General features: G+C 39.4%; 1 protein-coding gene across 2 annotated transcripts in view; it reads left to right on the top strand.

Annotated features, from left to right (window-relative positions):
* The window catches only part of ABCB11 (ATP binding cassette subfamily B member 11), a 111,390-nt gene extending 97,862 nt beyond the window's left edge, over positions 1-13,528 (top strand). For both annotated transcript variants that reach the window (XM_015110292.3, XM_015110293.3), the window contains exons 23-28: positions 1,926-2,167; positions 4,490-4,646; positions 6,186-6,383; positions 8,911-9,117; positions 11,460-11,606; positions 12,443-13,528. In XM_015110292.3, the coding sequence (XP_014965778.2) occupies positions 1,926-2,167; positions 4,490-4,646; positions 6,186-6,383; positions 8,911-9,117; positions 11,460-11,606; positions 12,443-12,643 (1,152 nt within the window). In that variant the 3' untranslated portion in view covers positions 12,644-13,528. The remainder of the gene's footprint in view (positions 1-1,925; positions 2,168-4,489; positions 4,647-6,185; positions 6,384-8,910; positions 9,118-11,459; positions 11,607-12,442) is intronic.
* Positions 13,529-23,727: the final 10,199 nt, after the last annotated feature.

Raw genomic sequence — 23,727 nt, 5'->3', positions numbered from 1 at the left:
GCGTGGAGAAATAGTGGGGTGAACAGAGGATTGCCTGTTCAATTTCCTCTCGCATAGTGATTCGTTCCACATTCCAATTTGGTGTACTCTCACTTGCAGGGGTAGATAGTTCAGTTTTCTGGCTGTGAGGCTTTTGCAATCTAATGGTTTCCCTGAGCCATGCTTTCCATATACAGAGGAGCTATGATGGTTTTAATGGCACATGCCTTTTCTCTTCACACTGTAGTGTCCCCCAGGCTTGGGGCAAGTGTCTTTCCCAACTAGAATTACAAGCTGCAGTTTAGGTTTTGGATACACTTAGGTTTTAGCTACACATTTTAAAGTGTGTTCTAATTAATATCTTGTCCTCGGGGGTAAATGAGGGATGGTGGCATAAACACTTCTCAAGTATAAGAAATCACACAGGCTGGGGGCAGTGGCTCATGCCTATAATCCCAACACTTTGGGAGGCCAGTGGCTTACGCCTGTAATTACAACACTTTGGGAGGCCGAGGTAGGCAGATCACCTGAGGTCAGGTGTTCAAGACCAGTCTGGCCCACAAGGTGAAACCCCATCTCTACTAAAAAGACAAAAATTATCTGGGCATGGTGGCAGGTGCCTGTAATCCCAGCTACTCGGGAGGCTGAGGCAGGAGAATCACTTGAACCCAGGAGACACAGGCTGCAGTGAGCCGAGATCACGCCACTGCACTCCAGCCTAGGTGACAAGAACAAAACTCCATCAAAAAAAAAAAAGAAAGGAAGGAAGGGAGGAAGGGAAAGAACAAAAGAACGAAAGAACAAAAGAAAGAAAGAAAAGAAAGAAAAAAGAGAAAAGGAAAGGAAAGAAGGAAGGAAGGGAGTGAAGAAGGAAGAAAAGAAAAAAGAAAGAAATCACACATACATATACACACTCTTTTAACAAATTCACAATAACTTAGGTTCTGTCTCTTTTAAAAGAGGGAACGTGAACTCTGCTCAAGTAGGCAGACGCCAAAAGGACTTCATATGTTAATGGAACAAAGGGGCCTACCTTTTTGCCTTTTTAGGGTAAGACCCTAATTCAGAAACAGTGATTACTTGCCCTAGAGTGTGGGTTAAAACAAATACAAATTCATAGTATAGACTAAAAGATACATTTCCTACTCATTTCAAGTTATGTTAGTGGGTATGGATGGACATAAAGATGTGGAAGATGTCTACATCTTTAATGTGGACATTAAAGACCACAAAAGGAGGGAGGGCGGGAGGGAGTGAGGGTTGAAAAATGACCTATTGTATATGAAATTAATTATTCAGGTGATGGGTACACTAAAAGCCCAGATATCACCACTATACAATATATGCCTGCAAGAAATCTACACTCATACCCCCTAAATATATACAACTTAAACATTTTTTAATGCTATGGAAAAAAAGTATTGTTTTACCACTAGAGGTATAAATACTCATTTTTCCTAAAACATCATTTGCAAACAAATTTAATTAATTTTGTTTACTGCTAAAACTAATTTAAGTTATATAATATTTGGACAGATTAATTTTTTAAGAAAATATAATCTAATATTTTAAATGTATATTTTTAATCTTTTGTCTCAGAAAATGTTTAAAGATACCATTTTATACATTTCAAATGAATTAACGAAGAAGCTAAAAAGCTTTCAAGGATAACTGTGTACCTTTATTTTTCCTTCTCTCTTCCACCACAAGTGGAGGCAACAAAGCCATACCATGTTAGAATTAAGGGAAACTTGAATTTAACTGAAAAATCGTCTCGTGGTCCAGTTGGGTTGATCTCCAGCCACTTCTTTGTATTCCCAGATGATGCATTCTCTGATTTGTACCACATTCTGCCATTTGCACCATCTAATCCACGCAGCCATTGAAATGTCATGAAAGGAGTTATTTCCGCCCTTGTATTCCTAAGACTCTTTCTCGATCTTCAGATTACAAATGAAGCCCTCAGTAACATCCGCACTGTAGCTGGAATTGGAAAGGAGAGGCGGTTCATTGAAACACTTGAGACTGAGCTGGAGAAGCCCCTCAAGACAGCCATTCAGAAAGCCAACGTTTATGGATTCTGCTTTGCCTTTTCCCAGTGCATCCTGTTTGTTGCAAATTCTGCTTCCTACAGATATGGAGGTTACTTAATCCCCAATGAGGGGCTCCATTTCAGCTACGTGTTCAGGTGAGGAATATCCAGCCAAGGTGAGAAAAGATCAACACACAAGGAAGGAATAGCCTGGTTCTGTCAGTTAGCTTTTTTGCTGCTTAACGAACAATCCCAAGCTTGGTGTCTTACAATAGGTGGGATTAATTATTTTTCAAGATTCTGTGGGTCGTCAGGGGGGTTCTTCTGACCTGGGCTGATTCAGTCAGGCTTCTGTGTATTCTTCTGTCTCCACATGGCCTGTCAAGCAGATGAGCTTCTTTTGTTCATATTATGGCCTCAGAGTTCCAAGTGCCACAAAAGAGGGCAAGCCCCACTGTGCAAGTACTTTTCAAGTCTCTCCATGCAAAGAGACTTTCTAATTTTCTGTTTGGCCAAAGAAAGTCATACCATCAAGCCCAGGTTTAAGGAATAGAAAAAAATAGAATCCACTTTTTGATGAGAGGAGTAAAAAAGTCATGTTGCAAAGGGATGCATGATAGTGTGAATTAATATGATCATTGTTTATAAACAATCTGCCACAGATGTTAATGCTGAGAAAATCTAGAGGCCTTGGCTAAGATGGTTCATAAAGTACTGTTTTATGTGAACTCCTCTCTTGCAAAGAGGGCATGTTCCCAGCTGACTCCTCCTAGGCAGAGACAGCATAGGCCATACAGGTAAATGATGTTCCATTCGTATAGCCAAAGCCTGCTTTTCTAATAAGATTAGCTTTGAGTGCAATTTCTCACATTTCCAGAGGTGAAAGCCTAAGGGAGTCAGGGTACTCGGGAATGAGGTACACATGTATATGGGTGGGGGAGAGGGCCGGGTATAAAGGTGGAGATGGTCTGAGAAAGGTTTGGAGGGCATTAGGAAAAGTGGTCCTATAGGAATCTGTTCTTGGGTTTCCTTCTCTAGCCATGAGTCCCGCCTTCTCACATGGTCTCTCTTTCAGCACTTCTCTCCCGCTCCACTACACCCACCCAGCCAGGAAAGTCTCTCTTTTCTAAATCTTTGATATTTAAAGCTACTAATCTAAATTAGAAAGCAATGCAAACCAATGGCTTATTTTTATTTAGTTTATATTAAGGTTTTAGAATAATTTTTTGCCAACGTGTAAAAATCTGGGGCTACAGGCTGGGCGCAGTGGCTCACGCCTGTAATCTCAGCACTTTGGGAGGCCAAGGTGGGTGGATCACTTGAGGTCAGGAGTTTGAGACTTGCCTGGCCAACATGGCGAAATCCCGTCTCTACAAAAAATACAAAAAAATAGCCGGGTGTCGTGGTGTGTACCTGTAATCCCAGCTACTCGGGAGGCTGAGGCAGGAGAATCGCTTGAACCCAGGAGGCGAAGGCTGCAGTGAGCTGAGATCATGCCACTGCACTCCAGCCAGGGTGACAGGGTGAGACTCCATCTCAAAAAAAAAAAAAAAAATTCTGGGACTATGGAAAACTCTGAATTTCAGGCTTCACTTTAAAAATTGAAAGGTCATCTTCCACCATTTTCCATTTCATTTCAAGTGCTTTTCATTCCCTTAGGCTTTAAATTGGGCTCCTGGAGATGTTTGGATTTGCAATTCTGGCCTAAAACAATTCCTGCTTATGAACTGAGCAGTGTGACACACAAAGACACATCCCTTATCCCTATCCCCATCCCAGGCAGACCCTCTGTGCATGACAGTGCAGGTGAACAGCTTTGGGGGCTACTACTCACATCACAGTCTGTACAGCAACAAAGTTATCTCTCATTATATTTATCATTCATTCATTCATTCACTCACTCTCATTAATTAAGTACATGTTGAATATAGTTAGAGGCTAACACAAGAAGAAGGAGACAGGCAATTTCATCTGTCTTGCTCTCTGAAGCATAAATTATATACATACCTGGTACAGAATTGAAGCTTACATCATCAATCATTATCTTTTACATATCTATTATAGGTTCAAAAAACTGTTACAATTCTAGAAAAATCAACTCAATCTGGTGATCTTTCAAGCCTGCTTTTTCTTTAAAAAAAAAAAAAAAAAAAAAAAAAAACCTTCAGAAGTCTTTTTCCCCCTCCAACAATTTTCTTAAAAGAAGCTATTGTGGTCAAATAAAGGTTTGGAGGTCTGAGCTCTCCCCTTCATGCTCGTTCAGTCCTCTTCTTACCCCTTTTTCATAGAACACAGTTTGAAAACTGCTAATCTCTTAAACACCACCCTCTTCATTCCCAGACAAATCTAAAGTGACTTGCTTAAGGATATTTGGTCCTTTCCTAGCAGAACCAGGGCTAGATCCCCAAACTTCTGCCCTCAGGTCACCACACCAACTACTCCTCCCTGCTCTCTGCCTGTGTGTCTGTCTGGTTACAGGGTGATCTCTGCAGTTGTACTGAGTGCGACAGCTCTTGGAAGAACCTTCTCTTACACCCCAAGTTATGCAAAAGCTAAAATATCAGCTGCACGCTTTTTTGAACTGCTGGACCGACAACCCCCAATCAGTGTATACAGTAGTGCAGGAGAAAAATGGGTAAGTGTTGGAATACTATGCAGCCATAAAAAGGGATAAGTTCATGTCCTTTGCAGGGATAGGGATGAAGCTGGAAACCATAATTCTCAGCAAACTAACACAAGAACAGAAAACCAAACACCGCATGTTCTCACTCATAAGTGGGAGTTGAACAATGAGAACACATGGACACAGAGCAGGGAACATCACACACTGGGGCCTGTCAGGGGATGGCTGGGGGTAGGGGAGGGATAGCATTAGGAAAAATACCTAATGTACATGACAGGTTGATGGGTGCAGCAAACCACCATGGCACATGTATACCTATGTAACAAACCTGCACATTCTGCACATCTACCCCAGAAGTTAAAGTCTAATAAAATACATAAATAAAATGTGTAAGTATTGATGAGGGGTAAGGTTGTGCGTGTGTGTGTGTGTGTGTGTGTGTGTGTGTGTGTGTGTGTGTGCAGGACAGCCATTAGGGATGGCCATCAATACCACTTGGCTTCTAAATTCCTGCTGTGTATGGGTTCATTCATACGTACTCGGAGTGGACACAAAGTAGATTTATAACTACACAGGAATAAAGCAAATTAGCATCAAAAATTATTCCTAAAGCTGGCATTTGAACAAGGCGATGACTTTCAATGAATGCTAAATTCTGTGTAATATAAAATACACTTAGTTCCTGAATGAATGAAGCCAGTTGTCCTCTGAGATCTACCTAACCACTGTGTTTTCTATTGATGTTCTGATACGGAATGTAGAAAAATCAATTCTTCCTGTCCAATAACGTTGATTTAATTCATGTTCATCTTGATTCAAGTTTTAGCTTATGTGGATGTCCAGAAAATTAATTCAATCTTGACAAAATATCTTCTTCTAATTGATAGATATGTATTTTTAAATCTTCTCTACCTATTTTTGAAAATTTTAGTATGTTCCAGAAAGCAAAGCAAACCTAAACACTAGTAAAGCTAAGCTAAATTCGTTATCTTTCTAAATTTGTAAAATTTCTCCTTCAGTTCAGTAAATGTAAAGTTTCTGTGTGTTCTGTTAAATGTCTATCCATTTCTAGAGTTTATAGGCTAGAGAGTTTTAAGCACACCAAAGTACAATAGAAAATATTCACCTTTGCAGTACAGACCTCAGGTAACTTTCTTTCTAGGTCGTTTTAAGTGTAACATTATTTTTAGTCTTTGGGGGAACAAAGCTATAGGGTTTGGACAGTTACTGGCTTCTGTGATATAATATCTTCCAGCTGTTCTCTTCTATTCAGAATGTCAGGAATGGATGGCAAGAAAATTCCCTTAGGTTAGACTGGGAATGGGGGAGTCAAATGTCTTTAATTGTGTTGCCCAAGCCTTTCTTTATACTACATCTTTCAGAATAGAAAATGGAATGTCCTTTTATTAAGTTACTGTCTCTATACTTTGCATTTTGGCAGCGTGGTTTGAAGGTATCTCAAGTAGGGATTTTAAACTCAAGATTTAGGTGTGTTTTCAATATTCTAGGCTCCAGTAAGAGCATCTCTAATTTTGATCCTCCCATCCACAGAACAACTTCCAGGGGAAGATTGATTTTGTTGATTGTAAATTTACATATCCTTCTCGACCTGACACGCAAGTTCTGAATGGTCTCTCAGTGTCGATTAGTCCAGGGCAGACACTGGCATTTGTTGGGAGCAGTGGATGTGGCAAAAGCACCAGCATTCAGCTGTTGGAACGTTTCTATGATCCTGATCAAGGAAAAGTGGTAAGCCACACAACCTTTTTGAGAATTTTGCCTTCTGCAGACTATTTCCAAGTTTTTGGCTTCAAGTTTTTGCTTTGCCAGACTCACTTTAAAATGCTTGCCTTAGGCATTACCCCATGCATATTTTCCAGTCCTAGTCATTTGCTGCTTCACCTTATTCTCCCTCACAATTTCTAATGTCAGATTTTCCCCAGTTCCAGATGGCCTGCTGACCAGTTAGGCAAAGAAAACTGGGCAGACTGCAAACCTGGAGATGAGTGTATTTAATAGAAGCATTCATTTACCCGTAAATGGAGCAGAAAGTGCAGACTAATCAGGAAACTAATGACCAGGAATGAAAAAAGTAGAGTGAAAAGGGAAATAATGATAAATGAGCAAGAAAGGAGATTTAGCATGAAAAGATCTAAGACAATCCTTGTTCAAGAAGCTGAAATCTAAATAAGGCAAGGAACTCAGATTGAGAGCCATGTACCGTAAATCTTTGGCAAGGATATTTGAAATTTTGGTGAATAGCTTTGTTATTTATTTTTCATAACATTTCTTTCTCTTTTCTGTCCTTTTTTTCTTTCTTTAAAAGTAATATATACAGAAGGTCACAAAATCAAATAATAAACATTTATAATGAAAAGTCGCCCCCCTGCTTTATGCTTACACTCCCACTCCACATTTCTCTGCCCAAAGGCAACTATCTTTGACCACTTGATGTTTTTTGACCTGCCGATGATTACTTTTATGTCTTTAAATAATGTGCTCCTGCTGTGTCATGATTTAACAAATTTAGACTCTCTGTGATTTATTCTCAAGAGATAAAAATCTACTTACCCTCACCACCCCCTCCTTTTTCCTACCTCCTCCCAATGTAGTGATATCATTTTTTAGACCTTCTATTTATAAATTTGTAAACTTCTGATCTGCTTCCGTTGCTCTTCCACCACCTGTAGATAGTTCCTCTTGAATTCTCGCTTTCTAAAATAAAAATGTTAGCAATCCTACCTTTATTTTCACCTCTTACTCCCTTCTTTTACCTCTTAAGTTCTAACTGCACTATTATCAAGAATTCAGAGCACATTCTGTTTACAACATTATCTTTCCTGCTTTCACTCTAAGTTGATTCTAAAAGTTGAAAACCAATTGACAGCTTTTTAAATGATTATGTAAGTATTGTTCATCCCTTAGTCAAATAGTGAGTTACATTTGTGTTATATTTTTTCTTGATTGTTTTTCTGAAAGGTTTCTTTTTTTCTTGTATTCTTTGTCTTTATGAAAACCTTTGTGTTCTTCCAATGTCCCTCTCAGGCCATCTATTCCCTCATTTCTGTCACTTGCAACCTTTGCCTGTTGAACAGTTGTCGTCCTGTGAGTTCCCTGTGATATTTCCTTGGATTAGATCCATTATTTCATAGTTCCCATAAATGCCCTTTTCATAGTTTTCACCCCCCTTTGTTGGAGCTCATCCACAAGCAATTTTCTAAGAAATCGTTCATAGATATAGGTCTGAAAAAGTTTTATTTTGCTCCATACTTGATTCACTGTTGAATGCTAATATTTTGAAAGTGGCCTTTCTGACTTCCCTGAATAGTATAATCTTTAGTGTAATGAGGACAGATAACATTATGAAAAGACATGCTGAGAAAAACTTGAAAGAGGCAACTAAAGATTTCCTTGCATAAAGCAAAGCCAGGGCTAATTGTTATTGAGAAATGCTTTATACTTTTTCTAATGGTGTTTGCTTTTTCCATTACTTAGAAATTATCTTAAATATAATCTGTTCATACCATTTATCACCATTTTTTCTGAAATAATAGGGCCAAATACTTTACAGTAGTACGTTAGGCATACTGTGCCTTTAATATTCTAGGACTTTTTTGTGAACCAGCTCATGTTGTAGATATTCAAGTACCTGGACTTCACTGCCTAACTAGACTGTGAGTTCCAAGGAAACAGAGATAATATTTTCTTTACGTAGCAGACATAGACTGCTTAGGATGGTGCTTTGTGGCAGGTGATTCAAATATATGTTTGTTGATTGACTAAGTGAATAAATGTATTCCTTTTTTACTTGGTTTTATTACCTCAGTTATTCAGAGAATGGCGTTAGTAAAATCAAGAAAACAGGTTTGACCCTTATATTGACCAAAAGCTTCCCAGACAAAAATCCTTTCCGTAACTCATGAGTCTCAAAATAGAGCAACCCTGTATATTTGTAGAGAGTGTGCTGCAGCAAAGTAAGGGGAAGTTGTTTCTTACCTGAATACCTGAGCATCTTTCTCATTTGTTTCACCTGTAAAGCCAGAGTTCAGGAAATAAATAGGACTATAGTCTGATTAGTGTTAACATGGATGCCACTCCTGATAGACATTACATCCAGAGGTCAAAGGCAGCATAATTTATTCCGTAATTTTAGCCTTGGGATTGCTGTCTGTTAAGCAAGCCAAATGTCCTGCATAACGCCTAACGCTAGCCTATGAACTTTCCTCGCTGCTGAAATTCTGAAAACTTAATGACCTGTCATCTCCTCTATTGGCAGATGATAGATGGGCATGACAGCAAAAAAGTAAACATCCAGTTCCTGCGCTCAAACATTGGAATAGTTTCCCAGGAACCAGTGTTGTTTGCCTGTAGCATAATGGACAATATCAAGTATGGAGACAACACCAAAGAAATTCCCGTGGAAAGAGTCATAGCAGCTGCAAAACAGGCTCAGCTGCATGATTTTGTCATGTCACTCCCAGAGGTGAGTACGAAGTCAGAGCCATTCCCTGTGGGAGACAAGGATGGGGAGAAGTAGAACGACCAAAGTGTACAGGTTGAGCGTCCCTAATCTGAAAATCCCAAATCCAAAATTTTCCAAAATTCAAAACTGTTTGAGTGCCAACATGATCCCACAAGTGGAAAATTTCATACTTGACCTCGTATGATGGGCCACAGTCAAAATGCAGTCAAAACTTTGTTTCATGCACAAAATTATTAAAAATATTGTAGGAATTTACTTCTGGGCTATGTGTATAAAGTAGATAAGAAACATGAATTTTGTGGTTGGACTTGAGTCCTATCCCCAAGATATCTCATTATATGCAGATATTCCAAAATCTGAAAAAGTCCAAAATCTGAAATACTTCTGGTTCCAAGCATTTCTGATAAGAAATATTCAATCTGTATTATGATTGTGGCTCTAGAAGGTCAAAGGGTACACAATTTATCTCACAGTGGCCCAGGACTGTCTTAGTTTTTTAAGCAAAAGAAATATCCTTCATCAACATACTCTTTAATTTTGGAAAATATTGGATTGCCCAATGCAATGGATGCTATTTTTGTAGAATTATTTTGCACATTGAGCTTTAGTTTAGCATAGTGGGGAAAAGCCTGAGATTTGGAGCTGACCTGGGCTTGCATCCAAGCTTTGCCACTTAGTAGCTTCATAGCTTTGGGACAATTATCCTTTCTGAGATTGTCTATTCCATCTGCAAAGTGCAAGAAAATAACATTAAAATGAAGAAAACACACTTAATAGCTACACAAAGAAAGCTGCCGCTGGTATTACTGCCATCATCATTATTTCATTACTTGGCAGTGTGTACCGTGGGTGGTGGGTAAGTTGCACCTGCCTTGGTGTCTCTTACTTTGCCAGAGCCAAGTCCAGATTTCACACAATATTGTCTCTGCATTTTCCCATCCACCAAAAGTCCCTCTTAGTTTGGATCACAAGAAAAATTAAAACATGGAAACCAAATTGTAGGGCCAAATTTTACCTTTTACCTTCTCTACTTACTTTTTAAAAATATCCCTGGGAAAATTATTTTTCTTTATAAGTGATTATGTTTATAAATTTTGTGGTGTTTGTGGAGGGCTTTTTGTTTGCTCTTTTCACAGTCTCCTAAGTGTTAGGCTCTTGGCCCGGTTCTTACCTGTTAGCCCAATCTATAAGCACATGGAAATTACTATTTGCTGAATCCAGAGTTCAAAAGCAAAGCTTGTGTGTCTCCTGGGAGACTCATTTATCCCACAAACCCTTATTGAATACCTACTCATTTGGGGCGAGGTGCTGGCATGGAGCTGGTTTACTACATTGTCCTCATGCAGACTTCCCCATGGTACCCTTCTCTGAGCACTTTGTCTCCACAAGGACAAAGCAGATTTTCATGGGTCTCACCTGGCATGATGGAGCTTTCATCAGGAGGCAAGGGAAGCCGGGGAAGGAAACAGCTCGTGTTGTGGAAGGCAGGAAGAGCAGTAGTCAAGGGACTCAAAGGAGAGACAGATTCACTTTCACCTGGATTCAGATTTCACTTTCACTGCTTGTTACTTGTCCTCACACCATTTTCTTACCTCCCTGTGCCTAAGTTTTGTAATCTAAAAAAAATAGGGTGGGTATGGTTTCTGTGTGTATTAAATGATAACCTTGCTAGAATAGTTAGCACAATACCTCTATGGTAAACGCACTGTGAAAGTTAACTAATTTTTATGTAGCCATCCCAGGCATGAGTGATTTTTCTTCCTAATTTTATCTAACACTCACAATAAATATGTGAAGTGAGTGTTAATACTGCACCTCAGATGACTAGCCAGCTCAAAAAAATGTAAATAATTTATTCATGAACACAAGCTAGTAAGCAGCAGAGTGGAGCTTCTAACCAAGGCCTGTGTTCCAGGTTGTCACCTCCCTAATACAGAAATGGACCAGAAGATCTCACAAAGACATTTCCATTCTTGAGATTAGTCCATCTTGGAAGGATTTTTCCAGATAAGAGTGTAGAATCAGACAGTCTCAAATCAAGGAGGATCTCATATATGGGCTCCTACCTGGACACAGGGAGGAGATTGAAAATATAAACCTAAAAGAAATGCAGACATGAGGAATAAAGTCCCCTTGCTTCCCACATCAAAGGTCACAAATTCCATGTTTTTCTTATATTCCTAAGTGGATTTGACATCCTTCATCCTATAGGAGGATTCACTCACTATTCCCTAGTTCAACAAATAAATAATTTAAATTACAGAGGAGAACTTGACATGAGTCCTGTACAGCACAGGAGCAATAACTGTTCCTATTTCTCAAACTTACCATACTTCTTTCAGAAATATGAAACTAACGTTGGGTCCCAGGGGTCTCAACTCTCTCGAGGGGAGAAACAACGCATTGCTATTGCTCGGGCCATTGTACGAGACCCTAAAATCTTGCTACTAGATGAAGCCACTTCTGCCTTAGACACAGAAAGTGAAAAGGTAAGTACTGATTTTCTAAAGTCTTATATCGTTACAAATGAGTCTTTGGCTGTAAAATTTGTCCTTATAAAATGGCATTATTTTCAATTTTCTGATTTATTAACAGTAGAATTTGGCAATACTTTATGGAACCAAAAGAAAATTATCTAGAGCAAGTGATTTACTATAAGATTGCTTCAAATAAAATATTTTACCTTTAAAATAAGAATTGTTTTTAAGATTCTTTAGGCTAAGTGACATTTTTTTCCAAAGGCAAATGATCACCTTTCTTGAATTTTGTGAAATAATCTAGATGATCTGTTATAAATATTTTATAGTTCTAAAGGTATGTGACAGAGAAGGTAGGCCACATACAACACAAAGAAAGAGGTAATATCTGATGTGTGGTTTGCATGAAAGAAGATGCAATTGAGCAGAACGCAATTATGAAATTTAAAATGTATAATTAATGCCATAACAATTGGGATTCCATTTTGGAGAGAGCTAAAATGTCTTCAATGAAGAGCAGTATCAGGAACGGCCACTTAACTGCCACCCTCCATTGTTTTCTTGGTTTCATTTCAGGAAGCTAGACCATCAAATGTCGTAAAATTACATAGGACTTCATAGTTTGCTTCCTTCTTGCTCCACTGAAATTTTTCAGCCTGTGCACTGCCATTGAAATCACTGATGCATTGCATTCAGAGAATACTTACTTAATCCTCTCTCATGTCAAACCTTCGGGTTTGCCCTCAAGTATAGAATTGTTATTCAGGTCATGTTAACTGAACTCTCATGATGGTGGGCTGGGGAGCAATCATGCATCTTTGCATCAACTTTCCATCTTCTCTTTGCAGACGGTGCAGGTTGCTCTAGACAAAGCCAGAGAGGGTCGGACCTGCATTGTCATTGCCCATCGCTTGTCTACCATCCAGAACGCGGATATCATTGCTGTCATGGCACAGGGGGTGGTGATTGAAAAGGGAACCCATGAAGAACTGATGGCCCAAAAAGGAGCCTACTACAAACTAGTCACCACAGGATCCCCCATCAGTTGACCCAATGCAAGAACCTCAGACACACATGACGCACCAGTTACAGGGGTTGTTTTTAAAGAAAAAACGATCCCAGCAGGAGGGGACTGCTGGGATTGTTTTTTCTTTAAAGAAGAATGTTAATATTTTACTTTTACAGTCATTGTCATACATCAGAATCCAACCTAATTTCTAATGACCTTCCATAATAATTCTGCTTTAGATGTATATACAGAAAATGAAAGAAACTAGGGTCCATGTGACGGAAAACCCAATGTCAAGTGGCGGCTCAGCCCCCACTCAGTGCTTCTCTGTGCAGGAGCCAGTCCTGATTAATATGTGGGACTTAGTGAGGCATCAGGGAGTAAGTGAGACTTTGAACTCCTCGAGGGCAGAGAACTGTCTTGCATTTTTGAAACCTCAGTGTACACAGAGGCGTGTCTATAACAGGCATTCAACAAACATTTCTTGAGCTTGACCAAGGTCAAATTTGAAAAGAACAGAAGGACTAAAGACCAGCTGTGTTTCTTGACTAAAGTTGTCTTTTACGTCAAACCAGCTTCCTTTATCTCTAAGGCTGAGGATAGGGAAGGGGTGGATGCTCTCAGGCTGAGGGAGGCAGAAAGGGAAAGCATTGGCATGGGCCTTCCAGTTAGGGCTGTTGATTTATGCTTCAGCTTCAGAGTGGGTGTAGGGGCGGCGAAGCTACCATTACTGTGAGAACCTGCCAGTGTGGCTGGAGCAGGGGACTCTCTCCCAGGCCTTGTACTCCTCAGCACCTCCCTGCATACTGATCGTTGTTTTTAGTTTCTGCAAAATTCTATTCATGAAATGAAAATAGTGCACTTTACTTTGCTGTAGTTTCATAAGGTGTTATACAAAAAAGCAAGTAAATATGGCAGAAAAGCACTCGTTTGCCCCTGCTCCCTCAAAACACCACATAATGACATAGAACTAAAGGTGGCAGGAATCTAGAAGAATGAAGAAAACACAGTGATGCCACCTGCAAAATCTTGGGAGCCAGAAAGCAAATGGACAACTGATAATAGAGTTACAAGATGAGAGAAAACAAAAATGTAACCTGTTAGTTGGGGAGCCTAGAAACGTCCTGTTTTGTACCACAGACCCCTAGAAAGGTCGAGATGTAAAAACACTGGGTCCTTCTGGAAGGAGGAGGCAAGGGCACAGAGGGACTGAAGACAGAGGAATGGGCCAAAAGCCTGTATGGAAACAGAATTGCAGAGCCCTGCCTGCAGCAGGATGGCTGCCTTTCCCCAGTTCCAGCGAGAGACTGAATACTCCCCCTCTGAGGAGGCTCACAGGGAGGTATGCACTGAGACACAAGGTGCAGTTGAAGGGGCAGCTAACATGCAAGAGACAGGGGGACTGAGTGTAAAGCTGTGTATGAACAAAAGAACTTCCAGCCCCTCTCCTCTGGCAGGAGATTGAAGAATGATTTTCTGGGGAAACTGGCCAATCTAAGAAAAGAGGTTGGGCCAGGTGCTGTGGCTCACGCCTGTAATCCCACCACTTTGGGAGGCCGAGGCGGGCAGATCACGAGGTCAGGAGATCGAGACCATCCTGGCTAATACGGTGAAACCCCGTCTCTACTAAAAATATTAAAAAATTAGCCGGGCATAGTGGTAGGCGCCTGTAGTTCCAGCTACTCGGGAGACTGAAGCAGGAGAATGGCGTGAACTCAGGAATCAGAGCTTGCAGGGAGCCGAGATCACGTCACTGCACTCCAGCCTGGGCGACAGAGCGAAAAAAAAAAAAAGAAAGAAAAGAAGTCAAGGACCCCATCCTTGGAATCCTAAGAAAATGTTCCAGCCATATTACCCTCCTATGAAGCCCACCTGTCAGTCAACAAGCACCCACTCAATCAGAGCTTCCCCAGGCTTTTCAGTGTCTCCCTCTTGCATGGAAATTGACTTCCAAGGACCACCAGACACTGAGGAAGTATTTTAACATATAAAGCAAAAGCAACAATAGGACAGCTGGACAAAGGAAAGTAGAACTAACAGAGCCAATGCAGTGATTAGGAAAACACTCAAAACGTGGTAATAAATGTATTCAATGAGTCAAGATAAGATATTTCCATCTATTTAAATAAAAACAAGAATCAATAAAAATGAACATATGAAAAAGAGCTCTTGTCACAGAAATGAAAACTTTGAGAGCAGCACTGCACCCACGGTTCCCACAGACCTACCCTGCCATCATGTTTTCTCCCTACTCCAGTTTCCTCCCAAGCTCACTCTACGTAGATGGTTTTTCTTCCCTTAGCCAACAAATGAAATTCTGCCTATAAATAAAGCTGGGACATTAGGATATGGAGGTTTATTATTTACGTCTCTTTTCCAGTGTTTCCTGGTATATAACAGCAAAGATGGTTTAGCAAGTTAACTGATCAGGCCAGAATTCTTGATGGTTGCCAAGTCAGGAGGCAGATGGTGAAGGAATGCATTCTGGTTATGAAAAATGGCAATGACAAGTTGCAGAGTAAAGATGCCTTTTAGAGGAAATTAAAGTTTGCAATAAATACATGCTAATCCTCTAATTTTGATTTAAAAAGACTAAAGCTATTGTTTTGGCTTGCATTTAAAAGAGCAAGAGCATAGACTCTTGTGCTGGGAGGTGGCCAGTATCCTGGAAAGGAATTTATGGAGTCTGAAAGAGGATTTAATACAAATTATATATATACATATATATATATATATATATATATATATATATATATATTTTTTTTTTTTTTTTTTTTTTTTTTTTTTTGAGACGAGTCTTGCTCTGTCCCCCAGGCTGGAGTGCAGTGGCGCGATCTCGGCTCACTGCAAGCTCTGCCTCCTGGGTTTATGCCATTCTCCTGCCTCAGCCTCCCAAGTAGCTGGGACTACAGGCGCCCACCACCACACCCGGCTAATTTTTTTGTACTTTTAGTAGAGACGGGGTTTCACCATGTTAGCCAGGATGGTCTGGATCTCCTGAGCTCGTGATCCGCCCGTCTCGGCCTCCCAAAGTGCTAGGATTACAGGCGTGAGCCACCGCGCCCGGCAAATTATATTTACAAATAAGATACTTGAAAGTTATTTATATGAGGGAAAAGATTGACTAAAGAGGGCTTGAAATTGAGGAAATAATTGAGGCTCAGTGACAAGGTAGAAGATTACAGCTTCAAAAATGAATAGATAGATAGCATTGCATGTTATTTTACAACACCAGGGGGCGATGATGTCTACATTTTTAACCTGCATCCTCTATCGCTGACAAAGATTTGGTCTCTGCAATTTTACCTCATTGTTTCTCAGAAGACCAAGGGGCTGGCTTAATTTGTTCTGTTTAAACTTATTGCAAGTCTTTCTGTAATTTCCTAATGTTTTCATAATGTGTTGGTGTTGTAATCAGACTCTCCTCATAACCCCAGTTAATAAAACTTAACAGGAAAAAAAAAAATAGACGGATTGGAAGATAAAGTTGGGGAAATTTCTCTGAAAGTAAAACAGAAAGATAGAGATGAAAAGTAGGGGGAAAAAAAGAAAAGAAAAAATTGAGGGTAACCTTTCAGGTGGTGCAATAATTAGTAGTCTAGTTCCAGAGAGTTCAGAGAAAACTGAGGGGCAGAAATTATTTTTAAAAATAGTCTAAGAACATTTCCTATAATTGAAGAATATGAATTTCCAAGCTGAAAGAGTTCACCTAACACTGAATATAATAAATAAAAATCCTATTTGGGCACATTATAAAATTTTAGAAAACGAGGGAAAAGGAGAATATTTTCCAGGAGAGAAGGGGGAATGTGTGACATATAATCGATAAAGAATTATAATGATGTGACCGGGCACAGTGGCTCATGCCTGTAATCCCAGCACTTTAGGAGGCTGAGGCAAGAGGATTGCTTGAGCCCAGGAGTACAAGACCAGCCTGGGCAACCTGGCAAAACCCATTTCTAACAAAAAAGGAAAAGCAAAAATTATCCAGGCATGGTGGCATGAGCCACTCGGGAAGCTGAGGTGGGGCAATTGCTTGAGTCCAGGTGGTTGAGGCTTTGGTGACCCAACATCGCGCCACTGCCCTCCAGCCTGGGCAACAGAGCAAGACCTTGTCTCAAAAAAACAAAACAAAACAAACAAAAAAAGAGCTCTAATGACATAGGACCTTTTGACAATGAAACTAAAATTCATAAAGATTTGCCTTCAAAATTCTAAGGGGAAATCATTCTATATGTAGCAAAGCTATTCTCAAGAATGAGAGAGGTCTAAAGACATTCTCAGTCATGCAGGTCTCAACACCTCTACTCCCCATCTTTTCTCAGGAAGCCACAAAAGGGGGCTCTTTTTAAAAATACAGGCACAGACAAAGAAATAGGAAGATATGGGATGTAAGAACAGATGACCTAACTCGAGAATGAGGTGCTGGGAATGTCCAGGAGGATTAGGAAGGAGCTCACAGGATTACAGGTGTGCTTTTCCCATAGGAAGGAGCCAGACTGAGGCAGGGACATGGGTTCTGAGAGGAATGTCCCCCAGAAAAACATGGAGCTGCTAGACTGCCTGATGGGTTTGAACGCTGAGAGAAGACAGAACCCCCTGCTAGAGTTTGAGGGTAAATTAGCAATGCATAATAGAAGACAGAGTGAGATTGGAGATTTTTAGCTATTAGCTCTAGGGGGAAAGAAAAGTTACACAAAAAGGAAATATATTTTATTACACTGAGTATGTTATTTACAAAGTCACATCAATGTAAAAGCTTAATACTGATCTAAACCAGAATTATGGATAGACTATGAAAGGAACAAGAAAAATGTGTGGGGTAGGCTGTGGATGGGATAGGACATGGGTAAAAAAAGAACTGGATCCTTGTGGTCCTCATATTTCATAATGGAAACTGAACAGTTAAACATTTAAACAAATAGCAATAAAAACATCTTATTGTAAAAGATGAAGGGGAATACTGAAAGAAATTGCTAAAAGACTTATGTACATGTGTATCTTTCATTGAAAAAACTAAAGTTTAAAATGAAAAGGGGATAGAAATGCAGTACAGTCACAAAAATTAGAACAATAGATACTGAAACTATTATAGATTTGAAAGATACATCACCAGAAGAGAAGGGAGTCCAGATATAGATTCACCAGAGAGCCCATTTATCAGAGTTTATTTTAAACTTCTAATCACAAAAAGTGAGCGCAATTTTCTCTTCCTGCGTTGTTCACAATCATTTGGAAAAAAATCTCAAATCTATAAATAAGACAATGGGGTAAAGGTCAAATAAGTTTTGGTACATATATACAATGACGTTTATCATGAAGCCAAAATAATGATGTTGACTTACATTTGTTGTTTTTTATGGAACAATGCCCATGATATATTGTGCAGAAAAAAAAGATTTCTGATCATCAAAGATGGTATGCTATCTATCTATCTAATCATCTATGCACACACACTCATACATACACACATCTGTTATGTGTGTTTGGCATGTGCTTGTACATACTTGTATGTGTAAAAAGATGTCTGGAAGAATTTCTGCCAAATTTTAGTAACTTTTATTTCCAGCCATTTGTCCTTTGTGTGACCAGAGCTCCCTGCATATACTAAAATGTCTATTGATGGTCTTTGAGGGCAGAGACTTCCTAGTTCATCTTAATGTCCCCAGTGCTTTACTCGGTACTTGGCATAAAGCGCTACCTCAATATATCATGTTGAATAGTCTTCTCAAAGTCACACAGGTAGCTTATAACTTGTCAGCTACCACATAAGGAATAAAAGTGGGAAACACCCATTCTTTCCATGGGTCAGAGCAGTGCCTTTCAACAGAAATATAATATGGGCCACTAATGTGAGCCACATAGGAAATTTAAAATTTTCTAGTCACATAAATAAAAAAAAAAGGTGAAATCTATGCTAATAGTATATTTTATTCAACCCAATATATCCAAAATATTGCTCTCACAACATATAATCAATAAAAATATCCTGAGAGTTTTACATTATCATACTAAATATTCAGAATCTGAGGTGCATTTACATTTACAGCACATCTTAGCTCAAATCAACCTTCTATCAACTTCCGTTCTCAAGAGCCACTAGTGGCTACTATGTTGGATAACACAGAATTAGAATATCAGGTGCACGAATTTTCTAGTCTGAATGAATCTCAGTTGTCTCTGTAATTCTAGTCTTATAAAAACATGAGTCCAGTTTCTCCATTGGAATGTGTCCTTACACTGTACTCAGAAACTTTGCAAAACTTCAGTTTTGCAGGATGTCAGTTTGGATGAAAGAAAGACCTTTGGGGAATCAAACAAGTCATTTTGATGTCAGAAGTCATAGAGCTACACTGGCCTGTATCAGAAGTGGTTAAAATTCTTTACATCATACATTTTATTTGATTCACCAATGTGAGTTGACAAAAGTGAAATAACTAAGATGATTTAGTGTAACAAAATACAGTATGACATTAAAAACGGTCATATTAGCTAAGCTTCCTGAGGACCTTTTCCCAAAACAAGTTTTCTTCCAGTTGATCTATAAGAACCATCTATGATTTTTTTTTCTATGAACAATTCTTAGCAAAAGTTGAAGCAGCACATTTTTCCAACTTATTTTGAAAAGAGACTCTCAGTGAATTTTGGTCCATTTCAAAATCACATGAATGAGATGCCCATATATTAGAAATGCTACTGTTTGAGAAAAAAAAGTAGAAAAATTGGCCTCTAGTTTTTTTGTCCAAAAACTCTTTTTTATGTAGTTACTCTAGATCTACTCTACCTGTGCCCTTAGGAAATTATTTCAATGAAAAGGTGCTCTGAATTTGGTGCTGCCCCCATGCCTATAATTTTTGGCAATTATACACTCATTTTAAAACGTAGGTCTTGGAATATTTTGATACTATATCCTGAAAGTGTAAAATACATAGGATTATAATTAGGAATAGTTTGCCATATATTTATTCAATAATTAAATATAAGTTTCCTATCCTAAGAAAATATCAGAACATTTTCATCATGCTGGTTTAGGATCCCACCTCATATTTCCAACTAAGGGTTTGATTTATTAAATATTTCTTATGCATGCAAAATCTCCCTTTAATCAAGGCACAAAAGGATGTTAGAGGATATACAAAATTAAGAATTTGGTTGTTTTCAAACACACTTTGAGAGAAATTTACATATGCATGTGTACCCTCATAAAATGAGCACTATGTCCACTTGGATTTGCTCTAAATTTACAGATCAAGTAAATAATCTCACCTGCATATGAGACGGCAGGTGAAAGTAACTTCACTGAACCTCTAAACCCATTTCCAATTTCTCTCACACTGTGTTCAATTAAATACCCAATTAATTTAAATAGCAGACTGTAAATAAAGCAATGCACATGATTATCATCTAATTAGCACTGGCCAGCATTATAATGTGCTCATTAGCGAGTTGTATGGCATCCTAAGGCTCATAATGAGTAATCAGGATACACATGATTGGCATGCAGCTATCCGAATGCAACTACTCAACCCAATAAATCGGAGTTAGGACAAAATGTGTTATATAAAAAGAAAAAATACAGAGCCAGCTGGTGAATTGGCAATTTCCTCCTTCCTGTAATTCAGGTACAGCTCCTGCTCTCAAATACAAAATAAATGTGAGAACAGAAGAGCTGGAGATAGCAGAAGAGCTGGAGATAGAAATGGAAATGTTTGCTAAGGGTGACAGAGAACAAGTGCCTATGATTATTATAAAAGATTACCAAAAAAGATAAAACCTTTGTGGTATTTGGTTTCTTTTTCATATCTCAAGTATAGAATCAAAGTAAGAAATGAGCAGTGTTTCAATAACATTTCTTGGAAGGAGAAAATTTAGTCATTGAAATATATCTCCTGATAATGTTCATAAAGCATTTTGCCTTCATGGTTTTAGCATGTTACTGCAAAATAATTTGGCAGGCTGCAGGGAGAGATGCAGCTGTGTGTTGCATTCATTGTTACGTATGTGATAAGTCACTATGGCAGGAGTTGTCTCTCTTGACACCCAATCCAACACCCTTTTCTTTTGCTTTCCTCTATTACAGAGGCTGGAAAGCAAAATAGTTACCTTCCTAGACTCCCTTGCAGCTAGATAAAGGCCAGGTGACATTGTCTTGTCAATGAAATATAGGCACAAGGCCCTATGCAGGCTGTCCCTTTCTGAATAAAGCCTGGGTAAAATAAAACCTGAATCTCTTCCCCCTTTCTTCTTTCCTGAATGCACAGCAGCCATGCTGTGATCACTTGAACAAAAGCCACACACCACAGATGGCAGAGCAGGAAGATACTCAGCCTGATTCCTGAACATCCTCTGTGCAGCTACTCCAGCCTGGGTTGCCTGCCTTCATACATCTTGTTACAGGAGAAAAAGACACCTCTCACTTGTTTAAGCCACTGAAGTAGTTTTTTGTAATTGTGTTTGTTGTTGTCGTTGCTGTTAATTAAAAATTAATACAATCTTAGTCGATAGTTAGATCTTTATTAATAAAAATCCTGAAATGTAAGTATAAAGAAAATAATGCAGTGTTGAAGTATTAACACATGCTTAAATGATCTTCAAATATGATCATTATATCTAGAGATATTCCAAAAATATTCAGTGAAAGAAGGAATTAATCAGTCTTTTTTACCTGGCATCACTGCCATGGAAAGATGATATGACTGGATGGGTGTCCTGGCAGCTCATTCTTTCCTGGAACATTGCACATGCCCTGCTTTAAATGAAGGAAGCTTTTACTTAGGCACTTAGTGTTTTTTGAGTATGCTTTCTCATCCTTTCACAGAATAAAATTGATGTTAGACTGGGAACAATCTAGACCCCATTGACAGGATATGCCAGAGGTGGGAAAAAAAGTGGTTCAAGAGGAGGATGAATTTGGAAAAGGATGGGTTAGAAGAAATGGGGAGTAAAGTTACCAGTTAATTTATAGCTGGAAATAGTCACAAACCAATTCTTCAAGCCCACAGGCCAGAGGTATCTCTCAAGTTCACCCAGAGCTGTTGCAAGCGAGCCCAAAATCAATGGAGGCCTCCCCCAGGGAAGAGCCTATATTGAACTCACCCTTGCATCTCCAGCAGCTGAAGGCATTTAATACATTCTGGTCTGGTGGGTGGGCGAGTAAAAAGACAAGCATGGACAGAAAGGGCCCTAGTTAAGCCCGAGAAGATTTTAGAAGCTTTTTGGATCTGGATTTCTAATTTTGTCATCCTCAAAAAGCTCGGCGTCATATAACTTGGTGTCAGAGTTGCGTTTCATTCAGGAAGCACATTTCAACAGCCATAAAAAATTAAAAAGTAAATTTTATCTTTATGTCTTTGAGAGATCCATAATTACTCCACAACAAACTTACTAAAATGCTATGTCAAAACTCTAGTCACTTTCCTCACTCAGCTCAGTCATGTAAGCTCTCCAACCTTACCTCCCACAAAGCCAAGTTTCCCTCTCCTTCCTTTCTTCTCACTCAGCCCATTATTATGTGATCTGCTTAGTATCTCTTCCAGCAAGAATTTATTCTTTAGGATGTTGAGAAAGGAGAACTGGAGTTGGAATTTAATTATGGGATGTCTCTTGCAAGACAGGATAGCAGGAAGTCTATGGCTATTCTCATGTTAATAATTTTGCCCCATAACATCAGTTAAATTATATCTCCATGTACTTTTTTATTGCTATAAAATTCAGATTATAATTGGAATCAAATGTTTAAAAGACTGATCAATCCAAAATTGTTTAATAAAGTAGCACATTTCAAAATGGAGTGCCTTGTAGAATTTATAGCCTTGTTCATTGCATGTAACTAAAATTAAAACAGTATCAAAACACATTAGCCAGGGTCTTCTTTATCACCTTCTTGCTCCACTTCACAGAAAAATTAACAATACATCTGAAAATCTTCCACAGAAATAGTGCTTCACAAAAAGCAAACAAAATAGAGGAGCTGGTTGGAGAGTCAAAGTACAGTATGTTGGACTGAATGAGAACCTCAGAGTTGCAGAATATCACACCCTGAATGAACCTTCCATTTTAACCCCATACTAAACTCCTCAGTTGAGAACTTGGTAAACTAAGGCCACCAACACTAAATGGCCTTCTGAAGTTTTAGTGGTTAGACGCAGGGCCAGACTAGAACGTAGTTCTGATTATTCCAGTCCAGGATGCTGCTTGCTAAACTCCACGCAGGTCTTTGTACATCCATCTGCCTTTGAATTTCCTGGCACCTGCCTACCTGCATTCAGACTTCCTCTGGGATCCACATGTGGACCTGTGGCGCAGCCTCTTGCTTGGCCAGGTTGGGCAGGGCATCAGCATTCCAAAGCTAAGAGAATAAGATACACACACACACACACACACACCCCTCCAAAACTCAGACAGAAACATTATTTTTCCTTTGTTAAGTCAATGCAGTTTTCATCTAGAAATATTGCAAGAGCTCTACCATTTTTTTTATTTGAACAACTGTTAAGAAAGGAATGATTATATAGAAATGTTTTTGATGCAGAATTACTGAGCCTGGAGGCAAGGGGCGGGGGCGGGTGGAAGATAATGCCCATCTTCCATTAGCAGCAGGATGTATGTATGAGCACAGAGGACAATCCGGTCCATGCTGTTCGTCAGACAAAGCCTGAATCCTGGAAAAAACCAACTCTTTGAACAGGAATTAGAGTGTGATCGGCTTAGTTGATGCACAGGGTTAGGTGAGTGCGAGAGGAGAGAAGCTCTTCTTTGTCTTGGTAGCGCTGGGTTTCTTTTCCAGGCACACATATGACCTGCTCCCCCTGCAGCGCACCCAGATCCTCCCATGGAAGCCGCTTCAGTTTCCACTTGGCCAGCGCCGGAAATGGGCTGCTGTGCTGCGAGCGCCTCCCTCCCTCCCCGCGCTTCCCGCGTGTGCCAGGAGTCCCGCTCGGCGGGACCGCAGCTGCTGCCTTCACTCCTTACCTGCCCCTGTCCTGGCAGCTCCTTCAGAACATATTGTTCTTTGGGGAAATACCATGGTTTTTGAACTGAGGACAGATTCTCTTCAGAAAGCAAACGGCAAAACATTAGAAAAAAGAAAAACTCTAAGAAATTAAAAAATTCAAAACAGAAGAC

This window comes from Macaca mulatta, chromosome 12 (genome assembly GCF_049350105.2).
Source record: "Macaca mulatta isolate MMU2019108-1 chromosome 12, T2T-MMU8v2.0, whole genome shotgun sequence".
Taxonomy (NCBI): domain Eukaryota; kingdom Metazoa; phylum Chordata; class Mammalia; order Primates; family Cercopithecidae; genus Macaca; species Macaca mulatta.
Note: the sequence above shows the minus strand (reverse complement) of the source record. Positions and strands in the feature narration are given on the sequence as shown.